This window comes from Takifugu flavidus, chromosome 15 (genome assembly GCF_003711565.1).
Source record: "Takifugu flavidus isolate HTHZ2018 chromosome 15, ASM371156v2, whole genome shotgun sequence".
In the NCBI taxonomy this organism is placed as follows: domain Eukaryota; kingdom Metazoa; phylum Chordata; class Actinopteri; order Tetraodontiformes; family Tetraodontidae; genus Takifugu; species Takifugu flavidus.
Genome location: NC_079534.1, coordinates 13,766,945 through 13,790,318, shown reverse-complemented (window position 1 = coordinate 13,790,318; position 23,374 = coordinate 13,766,945). Strand labels below are relative to the sequence as shown.

The 23,374-nt window shown below is 46.3% G+C and overlaps 5 protein-coding genes and 1 long non-coding RNA gene across 11 annotated transcripts; 3 read left to right on the top strand and 3 right to left on the bottom strand.

The window, feature by feature from the left end:
- The first annotated feature begins 246 nt into the window (after positions 1-246).
- On the top strand, positions 247-6,374 carry dhx30 (DEAH (Asp-Glu-Ala-His) box helicase 30). Of its 2 annotated transcripts, none has more exons than XM_057057888.1 (19): positions 247-472; positions 653-774; positions 868-978; positions 1,093-1,359; positions 1,440-1,589; positions 1,667-1,819; positions 2,119-2,589; positions 2,749-3,132; positions 3,218-3,296; positions 3,391-3,495; positions 3,574-3,749; positions 3,838-4,044; positions 4,129-4,210; positions 4,281-4,474; positions 4,543-4,702; positions 4,781-4,938; positions 5,017-5,120; positions 5,217-5,356; positions 5,514-6,374. In XM_057057888.1, exons 1-19 carry the CDS (start codon positions 301-303, stop codon positions 5,753-5,755), a joined length of 3,477 nt encoding a protein of 1,158 aa, XP_056913868.1. In that variant the 5' UTR covers positions 247-300; the 3' UTR covers positions 5,756-6,374. The 2 variants fall into 2 exon arrangements, with proteins under 2 accessions (XP_056913868.1, XP_056913867.1); XM_057057887.1 differs by having other exon boundaries at positions 251-472; positions 638-774.
- Positions 5,927-13,831, bottom strand: LOC130539513 (alanine aminotransferase 1-like). 2 transcript variants are annotated; one of them, XM_057057891.1, is made up of 12 exons: positions 13,754-13,831; positions 13,192-13,355; positions 13,019-13,108; positions 12,836-12,944; positions 7,595-7,728; positions 7,285-7,528; positions 7,138-7,217; positions 6,935-7,071; positions 6,620-6,794; positions 6,397-6,552; positions 6,195-6,307; positions 5,927-6,123 (listed from the first exon to the last, which is right to left on the bottom strand). In XM_057057891.1, the coding sequence occupies exons 2-12, from the start codon at positions 13,294-13,296 to the stop codon at positions 6,033-6,035; spliced, it is 1,434 nt and encodes a 477-aa protein (XP_056913871.1). In that variant the 5' UTR covers positions 13,297-13,355; positions 13,754-13,831; the 3' UTR covers positions 5,927-6,032. The 2 variants fall into 2 exon arrangements, with proteins under 2 accessions (XP_056913871.1, XP_056913870.1); XM_057057890.1 differs by lacking the exon at positions 13,754-13,831 and having other exon boundaries at positions 13,192-13,621.
- Positions 8,028-9,805, top strand: LOC130539515 (trichohyalin-like). Its single transcript, XM_057057893.1, has 2 exons — positions 8,028-9,077; positions 9,164-9,805. Exons 1-2 carry the CDS (start codon positions 8,367-8,369, stop codon positions 9,239-9,241), a joined length of 789 nt encoding a protein of 262 aa, XP_056913873.1. The 5' UTR covers positions 8,028-8,366; the 3' UTR covers positions 9,242-9,805.
- A 513-nt stretch (positions 13,832-14,344) lies between the features above and the next one.
- On the bottom strand, positions 14,345-15,004 carry LOC130539510 (uncharacterized). Its single transcript, XR_008954158.1, has 2 exons — positions 14,853-15,004; positions 14,345-14,772 (listed from the first exon to the last, which is right to left on the bottom strand). It is a non-coding gene; the product is annotated as an uncharacterized LOC130539510 (long non-coding RNA).
- On the top strand, positions 14,526-18,130 carry LOC130539507 (ranBP-type and C3HC4-type zinc finger-containing protein 1-like). Of its 4 annotated transcripts, none has more exons than XM_057057882.1 (9): positions 14,526-14,802; positions 15,491-15,665; positions 15,857-15,973; positions 16,241-16,382; positions 16,451-16,541; positions 16,627-16,912; positions 17,057-17,160; positions 17,272-17,370; positions 17,454-18,130. In XM_057057882.1, exons 1-9 carry the CDS (start codon positions 14,539-14,541, stop codon positions 17,502-17,504), a joined length of 1,329 nt encoding a protein of 442 aa, XP_056913862.1. In that variant the 5' UTR covers positions 14,526-14,538; the 3' UTR covers positions 17,505-18,130. The 4 variants fall into 4 exon arrangements, with proteins under 4 accessions (XP_056913862.1, XP_056913861.1, XP_056913860.1 ...); XM_057057881.1 differs by having other exon boundaries at positions 17,269-17,370; XM_057057880.1 differs by having other exon boundaries at positions 16,627-16,927.
- On the bottom strand, positions 17,929-23,082 carry gpaa1 (glycosylphosphatidylinositol anchor attachment 1). The gene is made up of 13 exons (XM_057057877.1): positions 22,939-23,082; positions 22,510-22,606; positions 22,221-22,400; positions 21,985-22,096; positions 21,744-21,891; positions 21,563-21,664; positions 21,300-21,496; positions 21,019-21,215; positions 20,777-20,930; positions 20,583-20,654; positions 20,312-20,508; positions 20,055-20,225; positions 17,929-19,979 (listed from the first exon to the last, which is right to left on the bottom strand). Exons 2-13 carry the CDS (start codon positions 22,581-22,583, stop codon positions 19,736-19,738), a joined length of 1,848 nt encoding a protein of 615 aa, XP_056913857.1. The 5' UTR covers positions 22,584-22,606; positions 22,939-23,082; the 3' UTR covers positions 17,929-19,735.
- Positions 23,083-23,374: the final 292 nt, after the last annotated feature.

Genomic DNA, 23,374 nt, shown 5'->3' with positions numbered 1-23,374 from the left:
TGAAGCACGTTTTGAATCTGTAGTATTTGTCTTAGCCTGCCTGATGTACTTAAATAAATAACTGGTTCACTAACAACTTGAGGAAATATGTTGTTTAATAACAATGATGCAATGTCATAGTGTTTTGAGGCCATAAAGTATTCCAAAAAATGAACTCAGAGGTTTTTTTTAGATTTATTTTAGTTGAATTATGATATTCAAATTATAGTTTGTAATGTAAATGTAGTACCGCTTTCTGCCAGAGGTGTCGCTGTAGGTTTATCGTTGCACTGGCGTCCTCAGCTGAAGAAGTGTTTAAAGATGGCGCTACCCGGCGTCTCATCCATGCCGCTTAGAGTACTATGTAATATTGCAAAATGTTTTTATTCCGAGGGAATTCCAGCATCAAATTGGAGCAGAGGGCTGCGGTGGTATAGGACAAAAGCGAGAAGTATTCAGGATCTCAATCCGTCGCATGTTCAGGCCAAACAAGGTAATGGAAAACTGTCGTTAGCCACACTAGCTAACTAGTGACAGCTCTCATAGCTTTAAATCTCAAGGACATCCATCACTTCAAGTCCGAGGTTTCTCACGGTTCCAACGTGTCAGTACGTAACATAAACTGAACTCGTCTATGTGGTTGACTTTTTTTTATCAGGGAATTCCTTTCCAGATCTTTTGAACGAGTTTCCTGATCCCAAAGGACTGTTGAATAACACCATCTCTCGTTCACTGGGAGTCGGCGACCTGTCCCAGTATGTCCAGTACAGCTGCACAGAACATGCGGGGGTTAAGGTCAGGAGAAAAATCGTAGAATTAGGTGGCAGATTTAAGAAAAAAGAAGAAATTTGATGGAAAGCTAAATTCAAATGTTCTTATTTTATGCAGAAAGCCACTGTCAGAGTACTTTGGCCCTCCAAATTTGAAGCAGAGGGTCGTGCTTCCAAGAAGATAGATGCAGAAAGGTTTGCTGCTGCTGCGGCTTGTCTCAAGCTCAAAGTAAAGTGTTCACGTTATACTTTATAATGCAGAAACTTATCTGTAATAGTTGCATGTTTCATCAAAGAAGTATTTTGTTCTCCTGTGTGTGTGCGTTTGTGTGTGTGTGCACAGGAAATGGGAATCATTGGCCCAAATAATCAGCTACCCAGGAGGAGAATTGGCAGAAGCAATACTGGACTACAATCGGTGCTCTTGGACAAGGAGGAGGACTTGTGGACAGAGAATGTCCACATGAATGGAACACTGGACAACCAGAAGCAGTTGCTGCTCCCTGTTAACGATGCTGCCAAAATCTCTGAAGCCCTTTCCCTGTTCCCACATCCTAAATCCCTACTCACCAGGGTCATCCAGGTGGCCACATCATCCAATAGGATAAGGGTTTGTAGCTGTCATTAAGCTTGGTGAAATGATAAGTTTTCAGGCACATGTTGTATCATTGCGCTTTTCTGACTTTAAAGGAACTGATGCAGTTCAGGACAACAGGGGGGCAGCTAAAGAAATGTGAGCTGAGTATGCACTGGCCAGAAGAGATGACATTCGTCGCCACAGCAACAAAGAAGGTGGCAGCAGAGAAGATGACTGCAGCTCTCGCCTGCCTGAAACTAAAGGTAAGGATCATTTTTAAGGAAAAAATGTATATATTTTTGTTGCTACTGTTTATGTTAGTACGAAACACCTGGTGCAGGAAATGGAACTTCTGGATAAAAACAACAACCCACTGAGTCATGCCAAGTATCACCGAGAGGAGGTCAAAGAGGCTGTAGAGCGAGAAAAGCAGCCCCTCTTCATGGATGTCCCAACATCCCTCAAGGAAAAAATGAGAGAGTTCCTTGCAGAGGTCTGTTTTCATCACACACTTTTATCAGATTTCTCTTCCAAACAGAGCAACACCTGGGGTATTAAACACATATGGGCTTTTTGAGTGAAATTAAAGTTAATTAAATTAAGACAAATCCTTTTATTCAAGTATTAAAAGTGTATATTTCTATTTACTAAAGTGACGAAAAGCCTTTCAGTTTGGTCTAACATGCATTTAGCGGAATTTCAGTGTTAAATGGCTCAATCGCCAGCGAGTTATGTTACATTTGTAATAAAGTCTGTTTTGGAAAATAAAGGTGTCCATTTTCTTCATAACAGTACCCTGTGGCGACACAAGTTCAGAACCTCTGGGAGGAGGAAGAGGTGAGAGAACAGCAGATACTAAACCAGCAGCAGGAGGAAGAAGATGAGAACGCGGTGACGGACGCTATCACAGGAAGACCTTACAGACCCCTGCCCATCTATGAGGCACGGCAGCTCAGTGCCCACCTGAAGACTGAATGGGAGAGAGCCAACCCTGTGCTGAAGTTGGAGCTCCCTGTGGATGCCCACCGGCAGCGGGTGGTCTCCGCAGTGGAGTCCTCCCGGGTGGTTGTCATCGCCGGTGAAACGGGATGTGGGAAAACCACCCGGATTCCCCGCTTCCTATTGGAGGAGTGGGTGAGGGGCGGAAAGGGGGCCGAGTGTAACGTTCTTGTGACGCAGCCTCGACGGATCAGTGCCGTGTCTGTGGCCCATCGGGTTGCTCAAGAAATGGGCCCGGCTTTAAAACACTCTGTGGGATACCAGGTAGATACAAATCTTGATTCCATAGGTAACATTTTTGGGAGGAAACACCTTCATTGTGTAGTGTAGATGTGAGCACGTGTTTGGTTTTGTTAAGATAAATGTCTGATGGGAGAATATCGTAACAAACATGTTTTCAGTGGACATTTCTTCTTTCCGTAGGTGAGACTTGAGAGCCGACCTCCAGACCAGAGCGGGGGGGCCTTGCTCTTCCTCACCGTGGGTGTTTTGCTGAGGAAGCTGCAGTCAAATCCATCCCTAAAGGGAATCAGCCATGTGGTGGTGGATGAGGTCCATGAGAGAGACATCAACACAGACCTTCTGCTGGCCCTGCTGCGATCCAGCTTGGAGGAGAACCCTGACCTACGAGTGGTTCTTATGAGTGCGACTGGGGACAAGCAGAGACTGGCCCAGTACTTTGGAGGTTGTCCAGTTATAAAAGTGCCTGGGTTCATGCACCCAGTGAGGGACATGTACCTGGAGGACATGCTGACAGAGATGGGACGACCGCTGCCAGTCCCCTACGATGCTGAGCGGGACAAACGGGTGGGACTTTAGTCAGATTTGCCTTTTTTTTTTTTATCGAAACAATGTTTTTCTAATCCTGTGTAATTATCTTGCGTTATCCTAGGGAGGCAGGGAGGAGAATGCTCCAGATCTAGATTTAGTAGCTGACGTAATCGAGCACATTGATAAACGCGGAGAGCCAGGTGACAAACACACTCGTGCTCTATGTTTTTAAAAGCCTCAGTATGAAAATGTGAATAAAACACTCATTTTTAAGCTGTATCTTGTTTTCTTTAGGTGCAGTCTTGTGTTTCCTCCCTGGCTGGCAGGACATCAAGGCCGTCCAAGAGAAACTGGAGAAAAGGCGTCATTTTTCCTCAGGCTCACAGATGATCCTCCCATGTTAGAAAAGACTCATTTAGATACACATTTTTAATGCCGCTTTTCCCTCGAATGAAATTCAAATCTTTTCACTTTCAGTGCACTCGAGTTTGTCAGTAGCAGACCAGCAGGCTGTGTTCCAGCGCCCCCAAGTGGGTCAGAGAAAAATTGTCCTCACCACCAACATTGCGGAGACGTCAGTTACCATCGACGACATTGTCCATGTGGTGGACACTGGAACTCACAAAGAACAAAACTATGACCCGCTAACCAAGGTGAATGTCAGAAGCTTTCAGTGGTCACTATTTCAGGCCTCATGGCTCTTATTACTTTTTTCTGAGTGTCAACTGTAAATCCCCCCAGGTCTCCTGTCTGGACACAGTTTGGATATCTCACTCAAATGTCACTCAAAGAAAAGGGCGAGCAGGGCGTTGTCAGCCGGGGCAGTCCTACCACCTTTTTCCACAAAGAAAGCTGGAGTCCATGAGTCAGTTTCCTGTCCCTGAGATCCTTCGTACACCACTTGAAAGTTTAGTAGTTCAAGCCAAAATCCACAGTCCAAACCTCAAGGTACTGAAATAGCCACAATGATTATTGACTGTTATTATTATAAATACGTCACCATTAAAGGATGCCTCTTGTATGTACGTGAAGGCTGTGGACTTCCTTTCACAAGTGCTGGACAGTCCAGATCGGGAAGCTGTGAAAGCCGCTGTCCAGAATCTACAGGATATTGGTGAGTGATTCGCAGAAAGAGCTCCATCTTTTTTGATGACTGCTTTATTAAACTTTCTGTGTTTATGTAGGAGTGCTGGACAAGACAGAAACGCTGACGCCTTTGGGTGAACGTGTCGCCTGTATGCCGTGTGACCCTCGTCTGGGCAAGGTCTTGGTTCTGAGTGCCATGTTCAGATGTGTCCTGCCCATGATGTGTGTAGCTGCTTGTCTCACCAGGGACCCATTTCACAACAGCCTGCAGAACAGAGCAGAAATCAACAAGGTAGAACGTTGGACACCCACTCTGACGCCCACCAGCCTTTGATAACGCCGCCTCTCTGCGCTCTCCAGGTGAAAGCTGAACTGAGCGGCAGCAGCTACAGTGACTACTTGGTGTTCATCAGAGCCGTGTTGGGCTGGAGGAGACTTCAGCACGCGGGAGACGGAGAAGACAGAGCCGAATATCTGGACCGGCTTTCTCTGTCGAGGTTCAGCCTTCGATTCATCAAAGGTTGTAGCTCAGACCTCACCATTTCCCTGGATGTGAACGCGTTTCACTCAAGGATTCTGTGATGTGGCTTTGATGCAGGTCTCATCTCCCAGTTCAGCACAAACCTGTATGAAGCCGAGTTGGTGCCACATGCCAACGCGTGTCAGCGCGACGCCTCTCTCTGCAACGAGCGCAGCAACGAGGAGGAGCTGCTTAAAGCTGTCCTGCTGGCTGGACTCTATCCCAACCTTATTCAGGTGGAAGGAATCACAGAAGTCATGTGAAATAACCCAACAAAATACTGATGGATAATTCCTTTTTTTCCTCCTCCTCAGGTAAAGAAAGGTGTCGTCACTAAAGGAGGCCGCTTTCGTCCCGACCGCACATCTTTGCGGACCTTCAGTGGGCCGGTACAGCTGCACCGCTCCTCTGTGAACAGGTTTGCATGTTTTTCATAATTCACCATCCGCTTGTGTTTATTTGCTTCCTAGGTGCACATGCGCACTCGTTTTTTACTTCTTTCTTTTTACTCCAGAGGAAAAGAAGAGTTTCCCAGTCGCTGGTTGACTTTCTTTACTGCCGTCAAATCCAATGGGATTGTGTTCGTCAGAGACTCTTCTACCGTCCACCCACTTGCCTTGTTGCTGCTCACAGACTGCGATATCACAGAGATCGGTAGGAAAGATTGATATTTTACATTAAGAGCTCACACCAGCTTAACACGCAGCATCAGGTCCACAATAATGACCAAGCATCTATATTCTTTTACAACTTATTTCCTCTTTACTAGACAGAAAGATCACAGATGTCTGTGTTTTCTCTCATAAACTAGTGCGCAGTGACGTGGTGGAAGTGTCGCTTCACGGACACTCTCTGGTTCGCTGCATGCTGCCCGTTGAAACCTGGGAGCTGCTGTGGGAGCTGCGCACCTCCATCCAGACCATGCTGTACCGCAACCTGAAGGACCCCAACAATGCGATCGCCAACGCTGCTCAGGACGGAAGGCTCATCTCTTTACTGGTGGAGCTGCTCAACAATACGGACTCGAACCACAGCGACAGTGAAGTGGACTGACGAGATAAAGCACTTTATGTGTGAGTGTGTGGATCTGCTGGCTGGTACAGAGATGCTAAAGATGATGGGGGGGTGTCAATGGTCGTTGTTTTATTAGTTTTTCCAACTAAAGAGCTGGCACTTCTTTGAGTTTCATTTAAATTATGAACTGCTTGATGTGAGAAAATCCACTAATTTTTAATTTAAGTTTTATTTTCCCCCCCAACAAGAGAAGAAGAGGTTCTGGTATTGTTGGAACTTAACGAATAAAGTGAGTCTCTGGAAATGAGACGTCATCTTAAGAAAACTCCTTCATAAACTGTAGATGAAAGCAGCTCAGGCCTTGCAGTAGGTCTTCCATAACTTCCTCAGAAACTAAAACACAGAATCTGCAGAGGGAAAGGTGGTTAGAGGGTTTTAGGCTTGTCCAGACGGAACCCTGGGATTCACCATTGTGTACCGGATGTGGTGAGTCCCGCTCTTTTGGTCAAAATCACAACCAGGACTGAGGAGCAAGCCGACCTCCTCCAGGATCTTCATACAGTAGAAGGTGTCTGGTTTCATTCCCAGTTCCTGAAATGAGCAAAAATGACCCTGAAATGAGTGATAATCACATAATAAAATAAGCTTTTGCTCTGTTTTTGAGTGTTATGTGTTATAACCTCGGCTTTTTGGATTGCTTTGGGTGGAAAATGGACTCTGGGAAAAGCAAAAGCTCCTCCTTCCACCGGCTGGCAGGTGACACCGGGCAGACTGTTCACAACCTCAGACACTCTTTTTAAATTATGAGCCATTGTGTTCCTGATGTTCTGTATCTCCTGTAGAAGACAAAGGAAGCAGCTAAAGATGGCTTTTTAAAAGGGGAGGTGTAGAGAGGCGTCTCACCGTGTGGTAAAGTGGGTAGGAGGGATCTCCAGGTTGTGGAGGCTTTGCCATCATGTCCAAAGCAATCTGACCCAGCACTGGCGCGCAGGAGTCCTTTGAGAACAGTTTGTAGATGTATTTCATGACTTTTGGGTCTATATTTACCAGCTCTACGTATCCAGCACGCAGACCACACCTGGCAGAAGAAGAAGAAGTCACCTCCCCATCCTCCCGCAGCACTTCAACAGCATTTTTGCTACTTTGATTGCACTGAATGTGCGAAGGTCTTAATCTTCCATTTTTTACACACTTTGGTGACTGGAATTGAAAACTCACTCTCCCATGAAGCCTTTGGATGCAGAGTGAAAGGAGGCCAATTCCACTGTGTCACAATACGGGGAGCCCATCTCAAACAAAACCCTCTTGTAAGAGAGGAACTCACTCTTTTGGCCAAAAACACATTCTTGATAGACCTAGGGTAGAGGAAGAAGAAGGCATTGGTGGGGTTTTCTACCTGAACCTCTTTGTGACACACCCACCTCATCAGCCAGAAGGAAGAGCTTCTTCTCCGAGGCAAACCTGATCACTTCTTCCATTGATTTGCGGCTTTGGACCTGACCTACAGGCAGGAGTGTGTTACCGACACACACGACACGTGGACACCAGGCTGGTGTGATTTTCCATACCTGTGGGGTTTCCAGGGTTGGTGATATACAGAGCCGCAGGGTTACAGATTCCCTTCGCCTCCTCCAGCGCTCGGTGCAGCTCCTCCACCTGCAGTTCCCAGCCCCGATCCTCATCGAGATGGTACGGAACGCTGACCGCTCCCAGCCCCATTATGGACACTGTCGTAACTCGGTGACCCGGCCCTGGGGTCAGGACGCCGGTTCTGAGCGGGCCGTCGGCTTTCACCAGGAGGTTTAGAATGTTCTAACAGGAAGACGTGATGTCAGGTGAAGGACGATGCCACAGAATGTAGGTGAGGAAGACTCTTACCTGCAGAGCCCACTGCGAGCCGGGGCTGATGTAAATGTTTTCAGGGTCAGATGGGATGCCACCATCTCGCTGACTTATGAATTCTGACAGTCTGTGAACTATTCCCGGTATTCCGGCTGTAGCACTGTAAGAACCTAAAAAACAAAAAGGTGAAGATTCCACATATTCCTTTAAGTTTAATGGGTTATTTATGGTATTTTAGGGATTGTAGAATCACAAATACTGCACATCATTTTGTGTGTATTGTCACTGTTAATGACTGTTAAAACCCATCTTAATTATCATATTCCTCGTGTTCCTGGTCGAGGAGGGGGAGTGGCAGCAATCTATCACTCAAGTTATTAATTAATCCCAGACCAAAACATGGCTCCAGTTCATTTGAAAGCCTGACTCTTGGCATCACCCATCTGAACTGGAGGACAGAAAAGCCACTTTTGTTTGTAGTTGTATATCGGCCCCCTGCTGGGTCACATTCAGAGTTCCTGTCTGAGTTCTCTGACTTCTTATCTGACTTGGTCCTTAGATCAGATAAAGTCATTATTATTGGAGACTTGAATATGCATGTACACGTTGTAAATGACAGCTTTAGAAATGACTTCATTTCATTACTTGGGTCAGTTGGTTTAGTCAGTTGGCATTTTTCTCTTTGATCTTAAGTTGGCCTTTTAGTCTTTGATCTCCTTTGTATCAAACACATCAGATCTATCTCTTTAAGCACACGCCTGAGGAGCTCAACACTCTTGTACCACACTGGTGACCAGCAGACGCATCGATGGCACAGCGAGGAACCCAGCAGCTGAAGGCAGAGCAAGAACCACTGGATTCATCAATGGAGACTTGGAGGAAAGAGAGGGTCCAGCACCTCAGAGAAGCCCTGGCAGAGAAGGAGGAGCAGCTCAGCAGGGCAGTGGAGAGGCGACACATGAGGACTGTGGCCCATATGGAGACCCTGACCCAGCTGAACACCACACAAGCTGCTCTGAAGGAGAGCAACCTCAAATGTGCTTCTCTGGAGGAAACCCTCCACAGTCAGCAGCAGGAGAAAGAGGAGCGACACAAGAGAGAGCTGATGGAGCAGGAGGAAGGCTTCAATCAGAAGCTCCTTGTGATTGAGGAGGAATTTGTGAGGAAGCTCGAGGAAGAGAAACAAAGGTTTGATGAAGAGAAAGAGGCCTTGAGGCAGCAGCTCTTTCGACAAGACGACAAGTTCAAGAAACTTCTTGAGGAAGAGCAACACAAATATCATGAAAAGATCTTTGAAAAAGAGGAGTCAATGAAGCAGCAGCTGTTGACTCAAGAGGAGACGTATAACAAGATGCTGGCTGATGTTTGTCAGCAGTGGGAGACGACATCTCAAAAATGGGTCCAGATGAGGGAAGAGCTGGAGCAGAAGGTCCTGGAGAGCCAACGGCTGAGGCAAGAGGAGCAGGAGAGGACCAAAGAGGATCTCCAGAGGCTCTCTGAAGCGATCCTCCAACTTGAGGTGAGATGCTTTCGCCTTTGTTCCTCTTCCAGAAGATTTCAGATGATGTTCAGTGAAATCTAAAACACAATCTCTCTTTTCTGCAGCTTCAAGTATTAAAGAAAAAGAAGAAGAAAAGCTTCTGGAGATGGGTCTGCAAAAGGATGAGGTTCTGGAAAAGATGAAGTAAAGAACAATTCCAGAGCTCCCAAAGCCCTCCTCCTCCTCCTCCTCCTCCTCCTCTCCTCCTCCTCCTCTTTCTCTACATCCTGACTTCCACAGCGTCACATTCAAGATTCAAGATTCAAGATTTACTTTATTCATCCTCGTAGGGGAATTGAATTGTAGAAGCAGCCTAACGTGGATTAATATAACTGTAGTGCAGGTTTTGTATTTACAAAGTATAGAAATAGAATAAATAAATACAAATAAGATTAGAACGTTCTAAGCATATATACAGCATATATTATAAGAATATATATAATATATACATATTGTAAGCATTATAAGCATATATACACAAATATAGAATAAAATAGAAATAAAATGACAACATAAATATTACAATTATTGTTATTGGCTGGGTTTGGATGAATTATAGAGTTTAATGGCGGACGGCAGGAATGACTTCCTGTACCGTTCCTTAGAGCATCCTGTCTTTATCAATTTTATTTTACAGTATAATCATTGTTTATGGTCTATGTTTGGATCTGTGATGTCGAAACAATAAAACTCAAAGTAAACCACCAGATTGTAGATGTTGTCAATGGCAGCTTTAGAAATGGCTTCATTTCATTACTGGAGTCAGTTGGTTTCCTCCAGCAGATAAACCAACCAACTCATAGCTTCAACCACACCTTAGATCTAGTCCTGACTGATGGTGTTGAGGTAGAACATGTGTCAGTGTTCCCTCAGAACCCCCTCCTGTCAGATCATTCTTTGATCACTTTTACATTTATGATTATTAGGATTAGGATTATTAGGATTTAGGATTCTTCTATGCTCAGAGCTCAGTCTGACTATAGCAGATGTCTCTCAGATAATGCTGTAGCTAAGTTTATGGACCCCGGTCCTACAAGGTGGCAGTGATTAAGCCGTTGCTTAAAGAAACATCACTAGATCCTGATGTATGAGCAAATTATAGGCCAATATCCAACCTTCCTTTTATCTCTAAAGTTCTAGAGAAGGTGGTGGTGACTCAGTTACTGGAGCACCTGCAGAGGAACAGCCTGTTTGAGATGTTTCAGTCAGGCTTTAGAGCTCATCACAGCACAGAAACAGCACTTCTTAAAGTTACTAATGATCTTCTCATAGCTTCAGATCATGGACTGGTCTCTATGCTGGTTCTGCTGGACCTCAGTGCTGCTTTTGATCCAGTTGATCACAGCATCCTGTTACATAGACTGGAACATGTGATTGGGATTAAAGGGACAGCACTAGACTGGTTTAGATCATACTTATCTGATAGATACCAGTTTGTTCATGTCCATGGTGTTCCCTCCTCATACAGTAGGGTTAGCCATGGAGTTCCTCAAGGTTCTGTACTTGGACCAATCCTCTTCACCTTGTACATGCTTCCCTTAGGGAACATTATTCGGCAGCATGGGATAAATTTTCATTGTTATGCTGATGACACTCAGCTTTATTTATCCATGAAACCAGAGGAGACAGAGAAGTTAGTGAAGCTCCAGACCTGTCTTAAAGACATAAAGATGCCTTCAAATTTCCTCCTTCTTAACTCAGGAAAAAGTGAAGTCATGGTGTTTGGTCCTGAACCTCTCAGGGATAGATTAGATCACATGATCACTCTAGATGGTATCTCATTAACATCTAGTTTCTCTGTGAGGAATCTTGGAGTAACTTTTGACCAAAATCTCTCCTTCAACTCAAACATTAAAACAGTCTCTAGAAGTGCCTTTTTTCACTTGAGAAACATCACAAAGATCAAGAAGCTACTGACCCACCGTGGTGCTAAAAAGTTATTCCATGCATTTGTTACTTCCAGGCTGGACTATTCTTTATTTCTAATTCTTTATTATCAGGGTGTCCAAACAACTCTTTAAGAAGCCTCCAGTTGATCCAAAATGCTGCAGCCAGAGTTCTGACAGGTATTGACAAAAGAGATCACATAACTCCTGTAATGGCGTCGCTTCATTGGCTGCCCGTTAAATTTAGAATAATTTTTAAAACCCTTCTTTTGACCTACAAGGTCCTCAGAGGCCTAGCTCCATCCTACCTGGAGGAGCTAGTGACACCTTACCAGCCCAATAGACCGCTCCGCTCTCAGAATGCTGGTCTACTTGTGGTTCCCAGAGTCTCTAGGAGCAGAATGGGGGGCCGAGCATTTAGCTACCAGGCCCCCCTGCTATGGAACCAGCTCCCTGTCCAGGTACGGGAGGCTGACTCCATCCCTACTTTTAAGATCAGACTTAAAACCTTCCTCTTTGAAAAAGCTTATTGTTACTAATTCTGTAGTTCCAGTTACTATCATAGACAGACAAATTATCATACTTAGGGGGTCGTCTAATCGTTAGGTCACATCTTAGCTGTGCTGCTATAGGCCAAGGCTGCCGGGGTCCGGAACCATGATCACCTGACAGGCCTCTGTCACCCCACTGGGTCATGGTTTCCCCTCCTCTCCTCTCCTCTCCTCTCCTCTCCTCTCCTCTCCTCTCCTCTCCTCTCCTCTCTTCTCCTCTCCTCTCCTCTCCTCTCCTCTCCTCTCCTCTCCTCTCCTCTCCTCTCCTCTCCTCTTCTCTCCTCTCCTCTCCTCATCCTCATCAAGCAGACTCGTTATGCTGATTCTTGTGTAGTTTTTCTGCCCCCCCCCCCCCCCCCCCTTCTGTATTCATTTACAGGTATCACCGCCTTCGGAGCTGCATGATGACCTCCGGACCAGCTGTATAAATAGTGTATTTTTGTATGTGTTTCTGTGCTCTGTGCCCGTCCTCTCCCCTCCCCTCCCCTACCCTCTCCTCTCCTCTCCTCTCCTCTCCTCTCCTCCTCTCCTCTCCTCTCCTCTCCTCTCTCTCCTCTCCTCTCCTCTCCTCTCCTCTCCTCTCCTCTCTCCTCCCCTCCCCCTCTCCTCTCCTCTCCTCTCCTCTCCTCTCCTCTCTCCTCTCCTCTCCTCTCCTCTCCTCTCCTGTCCTCTCCCTCTCCTTTTCCCCATCCTACATGAGCCTGGTCCTGCTCCAGGTTTCTTCCTGTTAAAGGGGAGTTTTTCCTGCCACTGTTGCTTGTCTGGGGTCAGGCCCTGGGAGTCAGGAAAGCGCCTTTAAACAACTTTGATTGTAAAAGACGCTATATAAACAAAGACTGATTGATTGATTGATTGGTTAATGGAAAATGTCCTGCCTGAAAACACACATTAACATGTTTTTCCTGTACCCTGTCTCTGTTACGTTAATGTGTAATCCATATACAGTAACTCAGGTTTATATAACACCTCTGCAGCTCAAGGTCACTGCAATGGGAGGTGATCACAGCCAGGTTCATGAAGCACCCCTCAACTGTTCAGAGAATTTGTTTTACTTTCATTTCTGGCAGCAGATTTGAAGGACAAACATTGCTCATATTAAAATGAGAAATTCCCAGTATTACTGCGAAATCCTTGCATTTTAAAATAACTGGAGGGGCTGCACTACTGTCTGCAGATGAAGGCAAAAGCTTTGGAAAAAATGGTGGTTTACACTTCCTCGTTCGTGGTTCTGCACCGTACAAGTGAGCAAGGCTACACGTGTGAGTTGCAGCAAATTTAAAATCACACAGAAGGAGCATACCTACACTCCCTCCAACACACTCTCCAAGAATCCTCTGAGCTCGCTGTCGGACATCTGCAGGCAGGCTACCTCTGGTCAGCAGCTCTGGGTAAAGACATGCTGAGAGAACCTGCAAAGCGCCAACACGCATCCTTTTTAGTCAGAAGGCAACCTGTTGTTTAAATAAACTAAATTCTTGGTTACCTGACGGACAAAGGTGAGAGGCTTCACACCTGCTCTCTGTGGGTCACCTGAGGATACATTTATCACTTGCTGATATGGCTTTTTGGCTCCCTGTGACCACATAGAATTTAAAAGGGATCTTAAAGTTACCATGGAAAGCGGATTATAAATATTCCAAATGTGTTGGTCATTACCTGTCTGAGTTCTTCTGTGATTTGTCTTGCCCGCTTGCAGATCATGAAAAAATCCAGATCTTTCATGTTCTTCACATTTGGGTTGATTTCCTTCAAGCAGAGCATGTTTTATTCCCTCTTTTTCTGTCAGAGATGATGGTGTTGGACTGCGTCTGTATAATATCCTGCAAACCAACTGCCAGATTGCTCATTTGATTCAAGTTAGGAGTTCTAGTTAAAGATGGCAAGTCGCATACGTTTTAACTATGAAGTTGCAGTTAAAGATGACAAGTCGCATACGTATTAACTATGGAGTTGCAGTTTGGGGACGGTCTGCAATTTGCAGCCTTTGTGTTCCATTTTGCCTGCAGAGCTACCAGAGGAAAAGTGCAACGTGACAGGACTCTTTACGCACAGTGCCTTAGCAGAATAAATGCGGAGAATAAAGCAGCACATTCTTTTAAACGTGTTGAGTTTTTCTCGAACAGAAAATTACAGTATAAGTTACACTAAAGTTCAAACTATATATGTGTGTTTTATATATTTTATATATAAGCTGGCGACCTAAGCGGGGTGTACCTACCTAAGCTGAGAATCGGTTACATGATGAATGGATTTTATAAATTTGTGTGTGTGTGTGTGTGTGTGTGTGTGTGTGTGTCGTGTGTGTCTGTGTGTGTGTCTGTGTGTGTGTGTGTTTCACAAATTCACAAATATGCAGAAAATAATCGAAGTGTGCGGTAGCCAATATCGTTGGGTGACAGCGCCCACTAGTGGCACGCAACTGTAAAGCTACAGAAGCACAACGTTACATGGAGCGTAGCAAAAGTCACGTTTATGAACAGGCCCAAACTAAAGGCCCCATATTTACATTTACATTTAGAGATCCATGTACACACCTGCAGGCTTTTTTTTATTTAAAAAACAAAACAAAAACGGATTCTTTCCTTTAACATTTGTGGATCTGATCTACAAACAGAAACTGATATTTATTTTCCAAAATTGTGGATCTGGTTACACACGCGCTCGCGGATCTAAATAAACACTACTTTTGCTACAACATTAGCCCCATATTATTCTTCTGGTTTGCTTTATTCTACTCCTAATCAAAGTTGGCTATAGGTCGGATGTGTCAGTTTCTTTCCGGACCAAAATAGGAGACGTACGCAGGTACTTCCTGTTTTGTTTTTATTCGTTGTGTCTGTGGGTTCGTGTCGATATGGACGAGTTAGCGAAGCTGGGATACGACCAGAACCCATCCAAGAATAAATTTGGCATCCTCAAACACAGGTAGAAATTACAAAGCCAACAGCAGCGCGGTGTCGCTTTAACACCTGAGCTACCGACACCTCCACTCGGGCTCGCGTCATGGCTCTCAGCTCCGGCGGCTGGGCTCCCCCAGCCACGGTCCCAGGATCGTCCCAACAGGCTGCTTGCGGCGGGCCCATACCAACGGCTTGCTGCAGTACCGTTTTAATGTCAGTCCGGGTTTCGGTGTGCCATTCCGGAATCCGACCCCTGTGTCTCCCCGGAGCGGGCAGCGAGGCGCTGCGCCTTCAGCTTAGCATGGACCCGAGCCGGGCCGGAGAGTTCCGACTGGCCCTGCGAGACATGAGCGGAAACCGCAGTGTGGTGAGACCTCACACGAATTCACTGTTGTGCACGGTGGCCTCGTCCTTTACCTGCCGACAGGTCTAAGAACATTGTAGTATCCCCGTTGTTTTAGCTGATAGCGTCTCTCCTGGCGAAAGTGGATTAGAGGCTGAGAAGGGTTTTCATTTTCTGTTTCAGACTTCTGTCAAAGTCACAGGAAAGTGGCTTTTTAACGTTCTTGGGGGGGGGGGGGGGGGATCCTAGAAATGGGCACAGCGATACAACTCATGGGGTCAAATCATAAAAAAATGAAACGATGCAAGAATTGGGGCTGATTGGGCTTAACCAGATGTTACCTTCACATCTGTGACAGCAGTTGTGTGACCATCCCATAACAAATTTGAAGCCCACATGAATTGACTTAAATAATTCCATTGGCCTCCGTGTATTACTGTCAACTTCTGGCTCCAGATGTTGCAGGTGGCTATTTGTTGTGTTTGCTCCCTCTAGATAAATATGAGAAAACACATCATTAATCTAAATATTTAAAGGTTGATTCCATCTGATTTTACCCATTTTAATGAGTGTTGCTGAGCTCATGTGACTCTTTAATCTGTTTTGAACTATTACAGGCCAGGATGTTGTAAAGTTTGCACATAATAGGGATTATCCTTTGGGTATTTGATGGAAGTCAGTGTTTTCTAGTTGTCTTTGTTCCCCCCCCCAGTTCATCGCAGAGTTTGACCTCCGCTCGGTGCAGTACGAGGTGAAATCGCCTCGCTGCCACGAGATGCGTCTCACCGCCCCACCTCACGACTCCATCTCCTTCAACTTCCGCTGCGACCGTGAAGCCGAGGAGTGGGCCACGGTGGTCATGTCGTCTCTTAGAGAGGCTCACAGAGGTCGGTCGGGGGGTGTTATATATGTAGAAATGCATTGTGGGAGCGGGATTCTTAAAGTAAAACAGCAGGAGCTGTGAGGACACTCGGCCAATGAAATTTCTGGGTGTTTATTAGTGGCAAAATGATTGAAACAGGATGCTTGATGATGTTGAAAGCATTTTCATATCAACGTGACTATTCTTTTCTTGCAGTTGCAAATATTAACACGTGTGAACCAGACGGCAAAGCCAGCCACACACCAGCGACCGGCGCTGCGACAGCGGGCACAGCCACGGAGGCGTGGACCCCTCTCTCGCTCCCGCGCACCGGTGAGATCAAACGACGTGTGCAGCAAGTGTTTTAGTCTAAAACAAAAATGCTGGAGTCAGCAAGAACGTCCTGGGTTCAACTCTCCCGGGGGCCTTTCCTTGTGGAGGTTGTATGTCCTCTCGGAGTATGGAGGCTTCCAAAGACATGAACTGTAAATAGACCTGAATGTGGGCACGACCCCGTCCAGAAGGCTGATGGAGGGATGCTCTGGTGTGTGTGTAGCTTACACCTCACCTTGTTGCCTCTTCTTGTGTTTCTACCTGTAGAGGAGCTGTGTTTGGAACTCTCCCGGGCTATCGAAGCCGGCGACACTCAGGCCGCCTCGCAGCACGCGTCCGCGCTGGCTCGGCACAAAGCCGCGTTGAGCGTCCAGCTGTCTGAAAAGAACTACACAGACGGAGAGATCAAGTGAGACACGACGACCCGTCGGAGGTTGTCGGGATGAGCGGTCGCTCACGTTGGTGTTTCTCTTGCAGTTTATCTGTCGTGGTGGAAGACGTCTCCTCGTCCGCCTGCGTCACGGTTAAAGTTTTCCCCTACATGACCGTGGCGGCTCTCAAACAGCAGGTCAGAGTGAACCTCAGTCAGAAGGCGAACGATGGGGGTGGAGGGCGCAGGATTTTCTTCGCTGACTCCCACTGTCCTCCTCAAGGTTTTCTTCGAGTACGGTTTCCATCCTCGCGTCCAGCGCTGGGTGATCGGTCAGTGTTTGTGCACCGAGCCGAGGTCGCTGGCCTCCTACGGGGTGCAGAAGGATGGCGACACGGCGTACCTGTACCTGATCTCTGCCAGACAAGCCCGCATCACCCGCCAGCTGTTCCAGCAGGACCTCGAAGGTGCCCTCCTGGCCCCGCCCATTCCCCCAGGCAATGGCCCCGCCTCCCAAGAATGGAGAGGTTACAGCACTTTGCCCTCGAGGTTAAACCACAGCAGCCAGGGTGCGTTCACCATATGTAAGCATCTCTTGCAGTTTTTGTTCTAAACAGAATTGCTGTTTTGATGCTCGATGAAATCCCAAAGATGAGGACAGGAAGTCGAATGTGGTCGCCGTGGCTTTCAGAATACGTTTTCTGTGTTTTCAGGTAGCACAGCGGGAGGAAGTGACAGACAAAGTGATGTCAAAGATCTGCTCAATATGGAGAATCTTCACCTGAGCGATCACAGCATCAAAGGAAGTAAAACGCAGGTATGTTGGCCCGTTAATGGGCGAACCGATGATCTAATTCTGTGACCCAAACACGAGGAACCTCTGCTAATTTTACCATAATGCTACCGGTATATTTTTGTGTCTCAGCAGACAGAGTGGGCCTGTCCTTCGTGTACTTTCATCAACAAGCCTTCTCGTCCAGGCTGTGAAATCTGTGCGACAGCCAGACCCGACACGCAGGTCCAGCAGGTACCGCAAAACCGCCGCCGTCGCTCTCGTATGATCTGCGACCCCCCAACACTGTCACTGAGTGACCCTTGTCTCTGTCAAAGGAGCGCGGGCGGAGGGAGGACCGGGGGGAGCGCGCTCTGAGCAGCAGCTGACTGCCCATCATTGCCGTTGCCCACATCCATTCACATGCACACAAACGCCGAGTAAAGATGCTAAACCTGTCATGTACATGTTGACCCGTTACTCACACAAAGACTGTAAAGTGCACTGAGAGTCCTCTGACAGCTGGCCAGCTGCTGAAGACGTTTGAAGCACTGTAGCACGACGCAGAATGGCGCCCCCCTGTGGCTCAGACGACCAACTGCAGACAGAGAGCGGAGTTTGGCCTGACCTCTTTGTTATTTATTTCACAAAGTGTGTGAGGTGTGAGCAACACACATGGCCTGATGTTTGTTAGTGTTTGCTTCTTTGCAATGGAAGATGAGCGGACCTTCACAGCTTGGTAGCAGTGCCTGGTTTTGTTTGTTAGCCATCTGCTGGTGCCATTACTAATGTTCAAACTCAGAAGATGCTGCGTTTACAGTTGTCAAGTGCTTTTATTTTTTTTTATATTGTAGTAAGTGTATTGTTTTAAAGAGTCATTGAATAATTGTACATTTTACCAGGTGATCCGAGTACCCGATTCTTTGAGCTGTGACAGCAAAGGAATGATTTTCAGTACACAATATTGTAAAAAAAGAAAAGAAATCATCAGCATAATAAACGTAACAGAATCAAATACATCTATTTTGATTTCTTTGAATTAAAATACTGTTCAGAATCCAAAAGATAAAACTGCTAATTTTGCATTGCCTTTGAAATTATTTTATTACATGTTAATTTTAAGTGTTCTGAAAGGATTGTGAAACAGCGCCATCTGCTGGACGTAAACTGCAAAACAATGCTGTTGAACAAAGATTGATTTGGATAAACAAGGCTCAGGATGGTGGCGGTGGTGGCGCAGTGTGTAAGGGACTGGGCTGAGAAGCAGAAGGTTGCTGGTTCAAGACCCAGCTAAGACAACCACAAAGAACATGCCCCAGCAGGCAACCCACCCACATCCATGACATCCTCCCAGCCAAGATCCACCACAGCAACATGGCTGGGATGGCCAGCCTTTTAAGTCATGATTGACTCTCAGTGGCAGCATTAACCTGACTGTGAGAAAATGACATCATTGCTTGATGGGTGTAGAGCACTTTGCTTATGACCTAATGTCACCTTAGCGATCCACCCAATACCAGAATGTTACTACCTCAGATGTTCCAGTCAGGAACTCATGTTCAGTGTCATCTGGCAGGCTCAACTCCAGCCAATAGATGAAGGAGAAGCCTGTAATTAACATGTCAAAGAGCTCCTACTCAGGTGACAGGTGTCCTTTACCACTTTATTTTCCAATTTTAGCATTGATGAGTTAACCAATAGCAAAACTCAAACTTAAATAGATGTTAATAAATATACCCCAGAAGCAGCAAATCAGAGATTGGAAGTGTGTAGAGATGTTCAACACAGCTACCAGGTACACTTGTAATTTGGAACATTATAACAATGGGTAATGGGTCACCAAAACCACTCAAGGTTAAATACTCACCCCATTTGGGGTAAAAGGTGACACAACAGAACAATAGCAAAAATCTAAATTCTAAAAATCATTCCCACTTTGGTTTGCTAATTTGTTCCTTAACAGGGGAGACAATAACCAACATGCTGGTTCATGTTTTAGGTTACAGACAATTAATGTTTGTTAAATGTGACCAGTTGGTACATTTACATTATGTGAGGTTGTAAATTAAATTGTATGTGTGATGAAATTTGAGGCCCCAACCTCTCTATCTTCTAATTCAGCATTTATAAATATGAAATAAACACACCTCCAAGAACATGTATCCAAAAAAAAGTACAAAAATAGTGGATGCACGACAAACAGCTGCAGTTGTACAGGAATTTTACACGACAATGCAGAGTTGTTGCAGCCATACCTTCACCTTCACGCATAAAAAACAAGCAGCGCTGCACCAGATAAAGAAAATCACAATGAAATTAAGTTAAACAGTTAAACAGCAAAAAAACACAGCCATTAGTCTCTCTCCATGTAATTGACAGCACAAAGCATTCCATACTGCATAATTTATGTAGAAAACCAGACTTTTATCCACTCGAGTAATTATTAAATCCTTGGAACTGAAAATGAAGACAGCTAAATGTCCCAAAAAGGCAGCCATTGCATTGTTTGCAAGTGTTTGCAATTTGTTTCTCTGCTGTTCTCATTGGCGTCAGGAAAAGAGAGACCTGAGAAGGGACGTTACACCCGAGAAAGGCCTCAGTAGTTCTGTGGGAGCTGCTTCTATTTCCAGAAGAGGATATTCCAAAAAAGCAGCCAGCAGGGATAGACCAGCAGGGCGATCAGTGGGAAAACCAAAGATCCGTACAGGAAGTGGTCCAGGATCCCCTGTGAGATGACCGACAGGTAGAGCAACCAGCCTTCCTGGAAAGTGACTGGCATTTCCTGCAGTTCTTGGAAGAAAAAGACAGAAAAGAGGAGTGTGCAGGCTGGGCTGAGGATGACTAAGGTGAAGGCTGTCAGGACCCTGAAGAGAGAAGACAGAAGTAAGTCTAATGCTTGGCAGCAGAGGGCTGAAACAGCCCGGGAGGGCGTGGCTTACTTAGGGCGGTGTGGTGTGACGAGGACGGCCGCCGGCACCAGGGTGAGAGCCAGGATGAAGCCCAGGGAGAAGTTGATGAGGGCGGTGCAGCCCAGCAGCACAGCCAGGTACAGCACAGCCACCAGCTTCAGGACTCTCCAGCCCTGCTCCGTCCCCTCTCCTGTCAGGAGCCTTTAACACAGCACCACAATCAGCTCCTCACCGTCTCTGCCATCTCTGAAGCAACCGCAACCCCCCGAGACGAGCAGTGTAGCTACCGGTGTGTGTTGTGGGGCAAAGCCAGGCCCGCGGTGTAAACGGCGATGGCCGTCAGCACCACGGCCTCGGTCTCAGACACGGGGAAGTGCTCCACGGCGATCTCCTGGAAGCGAGTCGGCAGGGCGTAGAGCGCCGCTCCGGTCAGGTGGCTGATGACCAGAGGGGTCAACACCGACAACACGCCAGGGCTGGACACCTGTCGGGGAGCACAACTTGTTCACCTCGTTTGACAGTTCACACCTTATCGACCATCGGTAGTTTTAAACCAACCGGCTCAGCGTCTGTGACGCCGTCTTCTGTTGTGGTGGGAGGAGCTGAAAGTTGAACCCACAGATCTAAGGCCTGCGTCGCCGTCAAGGGTCAAACCGGCAGCCAGCTCAACGTGTGTCACCACAGGCTGACAGATATTTACGCTTATACAGTATTTTTCTAATTACCTCCAAGTGAAAAATGCGGAAGGATACACGAAGCAGCAGGATGACGGTGAGGAGGCCGAAGGCCGGCATGTAATACCCGATGGAGACGAAGTGAGAGAGGGATGGCAAGAGGTAAAAGAAGTAGGACTGGTGCAGGCGCTCCAGGAGGTTATTCAGTTTACGATACATTCCCTCCAGCAGCCTAGATGATGTCCACAAATACAAATAAAGCACTTTAAAAAACCCAGCAGGGACTATTTTATCAATAATAAAGGTGGAGCAGCTCAGACCTGCCGATGGTGGTGGCGTCAGTCTTGTACTGGCGGAAGCTGTTGACGCCCTTGACGGTGGCCGCCTCGATGTGATATCGAAGGAAAAGGCCGTGATCTCCCCACGGGCGCCCGCTGGCTTGCTTCATCACCATCATCATCAGAGTCTGGATGGAATGGCTGTATCCTGACACGCTGTCCCAGTCGTTCCTCTGCAGCTGCACAATCACCCACCAACAGCAGGGTTAAAAGCTAGCATTTACCAGCAGCTGCCTCTAGAAAACCTCATCACAAGCCTTCACCTTCCCCTGGATGGTGCACAGGATTCCAATCTTTTGGCAGAAAGCATAGAACAGGTTGGCTAAATCCAGATTTGGGAGCTGTCCGTTGAGGCCTTCCAGAACCAGATCCATGCTTGTAATGACATCAGTGCTAAGCTCCAGAGTTAATGCCGCCTGGATGGAGCCGCCACGGCCTTGAAGGGGAGACCAGTCCATCCCTGAAGAAGAAGAACAGTTAGCAGAAACGCCTGTGTGCGACCTTTAAGCCTCATGCTTGTGACTACCTGTCGTGTTGGTGTGGTGATAGCCTTCCAGCCAAGCCTGCATTCCAATCAGATCGTGCTCATTAACAAGGAAGATGATGTCTTTAGCCCAGAAAATCTGGCCTGTTGAGAAACATCAAAACAACAAATGTTGCAGCAACAGCGTTCCACTGGCGCAGATGGCCCTGACTCCGCTACTCACTCCTGAAGTACTGCGCCAAGCCCAGGAGCAGCCCCACCGCTTGGTTGTTTTGGTCTCCCGGACTACAGGGGGCGCTCAGCACCAGAGCTTCAGTCCTTGGAGCTCTGGGGGCCCGAAGAATGCCATATACGTTTGTCCCCTTAACCATCTGAAAAGGACGGTGACAGAAGCCCAAACAGTATAAAGTTGGGAATATGAACTATCTACATCCTAGAACATTTATAACATCATTTAAACTCACATATCTTTCTTTGTTTTCATCAGGGAACGGCAGTGTGCGAGAAAATCTCTGGGTGAAGACCTCCAAGCCTCGATCCTGCATGGTTTTTACCAACCAATCCACTGGCATCCCACTGCAAAGTATATCAAGAGGAAATGACATTTAAATCTGATCATAACCACCTCTATTATAACAGCTATTTCTGTTATCTGATCTGCATACACTTTGCATACATATTGTGTCTTTGTGCTTCTTACCCTACTTTCTTCTTATGAGCTGAAAACTCTTTGCCCGAGGCCAGAGCCCTCTCCCCTGCAGGGAAGCGCTCCTCCACCATGGTGGAACCCATGGCGTTCTCTGACATGTACGTCCGCAGGGTGAACGGCTCAAAAGCTAACCCCATGAACCAGGCTACACCCGCTAAGTAGCAGACAACACTGCAGAATACAGGAGACAAATCAGAAGCAAAAAATGTCATGTAAAAAAAACCCCTGCAATTATAGGCGTCGTTTAAGAATATCCATCTTGTCATGATTGTCAACTTACGAGATGGGGGTATTTAGGCGAACCAGAAGGCTGATCAGAGCCCTTCTTCTGTTTGGGTCAGACAGGAGCCCCATGTTGTCCTTTGAAATACCGGTCCCTGAAGGCATCATACATTCACTTCAAATATGATATTACATGGCCAGCTAATGTTAATTCTGCATTTACATATAACGTCCATTTTATTATCTACTTATGCAAGTAGACACAAGCAAGATACTGTATACTTTCTTTTGCACCACTCTTGAGTTTTGTCACCCATTGAACAGTATCTATTGACTGCTGATTAGCTAGCTGCTAATCAGCTACCGATTCGCCTTGCCTTTGGCTGCGTGATATTCAAAATGATAGACTTCGGTAAAAGTGATTATAATTTAATTTTATGTGGCATTCATGTCCAATGAATTAATTTTAAAGGCTAAAAAGGCAAACCTTTCTCCAGAGTGCGACTCTCATCCACCTGCAATGGTGGCGTTAATTCAGTGTCAGTACATACTGCTAGGTTTGAGGCAGGCTCCGCCTTCTTCCGGGTACGTCACTTCCTCACCACAGGTCCAGTCACTACTATATGTGAGGCCCGACGATACATTTTTGAAACGATTGATGACAATGATTAAATCAAATTACAGAAATGCATGTAAAACACACATGTAACAAACGCATCCACTTAAAAAGTTTTTTTTTTTAAAAAAAAAGGTGTTTATTTGATCGAGTTGTCTTTTTTAAAAGCCAGTAAGACAGAATTTAGGGAAATGTGAGCATCGTGTTCTTAAACATTACCAAAAGATTTCTTATCTACCAAAATCAATTGAAAGGTACTCTCAAAAGCCAATGAGTCCTATATTCAATATAAATGATCATTTTCCTT

Bases quoted from the DNA above. Each gene is read 5' to 3' on its own strand.
- dhx30 (XM_057057887.1), top strand. From the start codon at position 301: ATGGCGCTACCCGGCGTCTCATCCATGCCGCTTAGAGTACTATGTAAT. The intron at 473-637 runs GTAATGGAAAAC...TTTTTTTATCAG, and splicing joins GCATGTTCAGGCCAAACAAG to GGAATTCCTTTCCAGATCTT. The intron at 1,590-1,666 runs GTAAGGATCATT...CACCTGGTGCAG, and splicing joins TCGCCTGCCTGAAACTAAAG to GAAATGGAACTTCTGGATAA.
- LOC130539515 (XM_057057893.1), top strand. From the start codon at position 8,367: ATGGCACAGCGAGGAACCCAGCAGCTGAAGGCAGAGCAAGAACCACTG. The intron at 9,078-9,163 runs GTGAGATGCTTT...TCTTTTCTGCAG, and splicing joins AAGCGATCCTCCAACTTGAG to CTTCAAGTATTAAAGAAAAA.
- LOC130539513 (XM_057057891.1), bottom strand. From the start codon at position 13,296: ATGCTCTGCTTGAAGGAAATCAACCCAAATGTGAAGAACATGAAAGAT. The intron at 7,529-7,594 runs GTAAGAGTCTTC...TCTTCCTGTTAG, and splicing joins GCTCGCAGTGGGCTCTGCAG to AACATTCTAAACCTCCTGGT. The intron at 6,124-6,194 runs GTACACAATGGT...TTCCCTCTGCAG, and splicing joins AGCGGGACTCACCACATCCG to ATTCTGTGTTTTAGTTTCTG.
- LOC130539507 (XM_057057879.1), top strand. From the start codon at position 14,539: ATGGCTCTCAGCTCCGGCGGCTGGGCTCCCCCAGCCACGGTCCCAGGA. The intron at 14,803-15,490 runs GTGAGACCTCAC...TCCCCCCCCCAG, and splicing joins TGAGCGGAAACCGCAGTGTG to TTCATCGCAGAGTTTGACCT. The intron at 15,974-16,240 runs GTGAGATCAAAC...TTCTACCTGTAG, and splicing joins TCTCTCGCTCCCGCGCACCG to AGGAGCTGTGTTTGGAACTC.
- gpaa1 (XM_057057877.1), bottom strand. From the start codon at position 22,583: ATGGGGCTCCTGTCTGACCCAAACAGAAGAAGGGCTCTGATCAGCCTT. The intron at 20,655-20,776 runs GTATCCTTCCGC...ACGGCGACGCAG, and splicing joins CCGTCATCCTGCTGCTTCGT to GCCTTAGATCTGTGGGTTCA. The intron at 19,980-20,054 runs GTAAGCCACGCC...TTCTCTCTTCAG, and splicing joins GTCACACCACACCGCCCTAA to GGTCCTGACAGCCTTCACCT.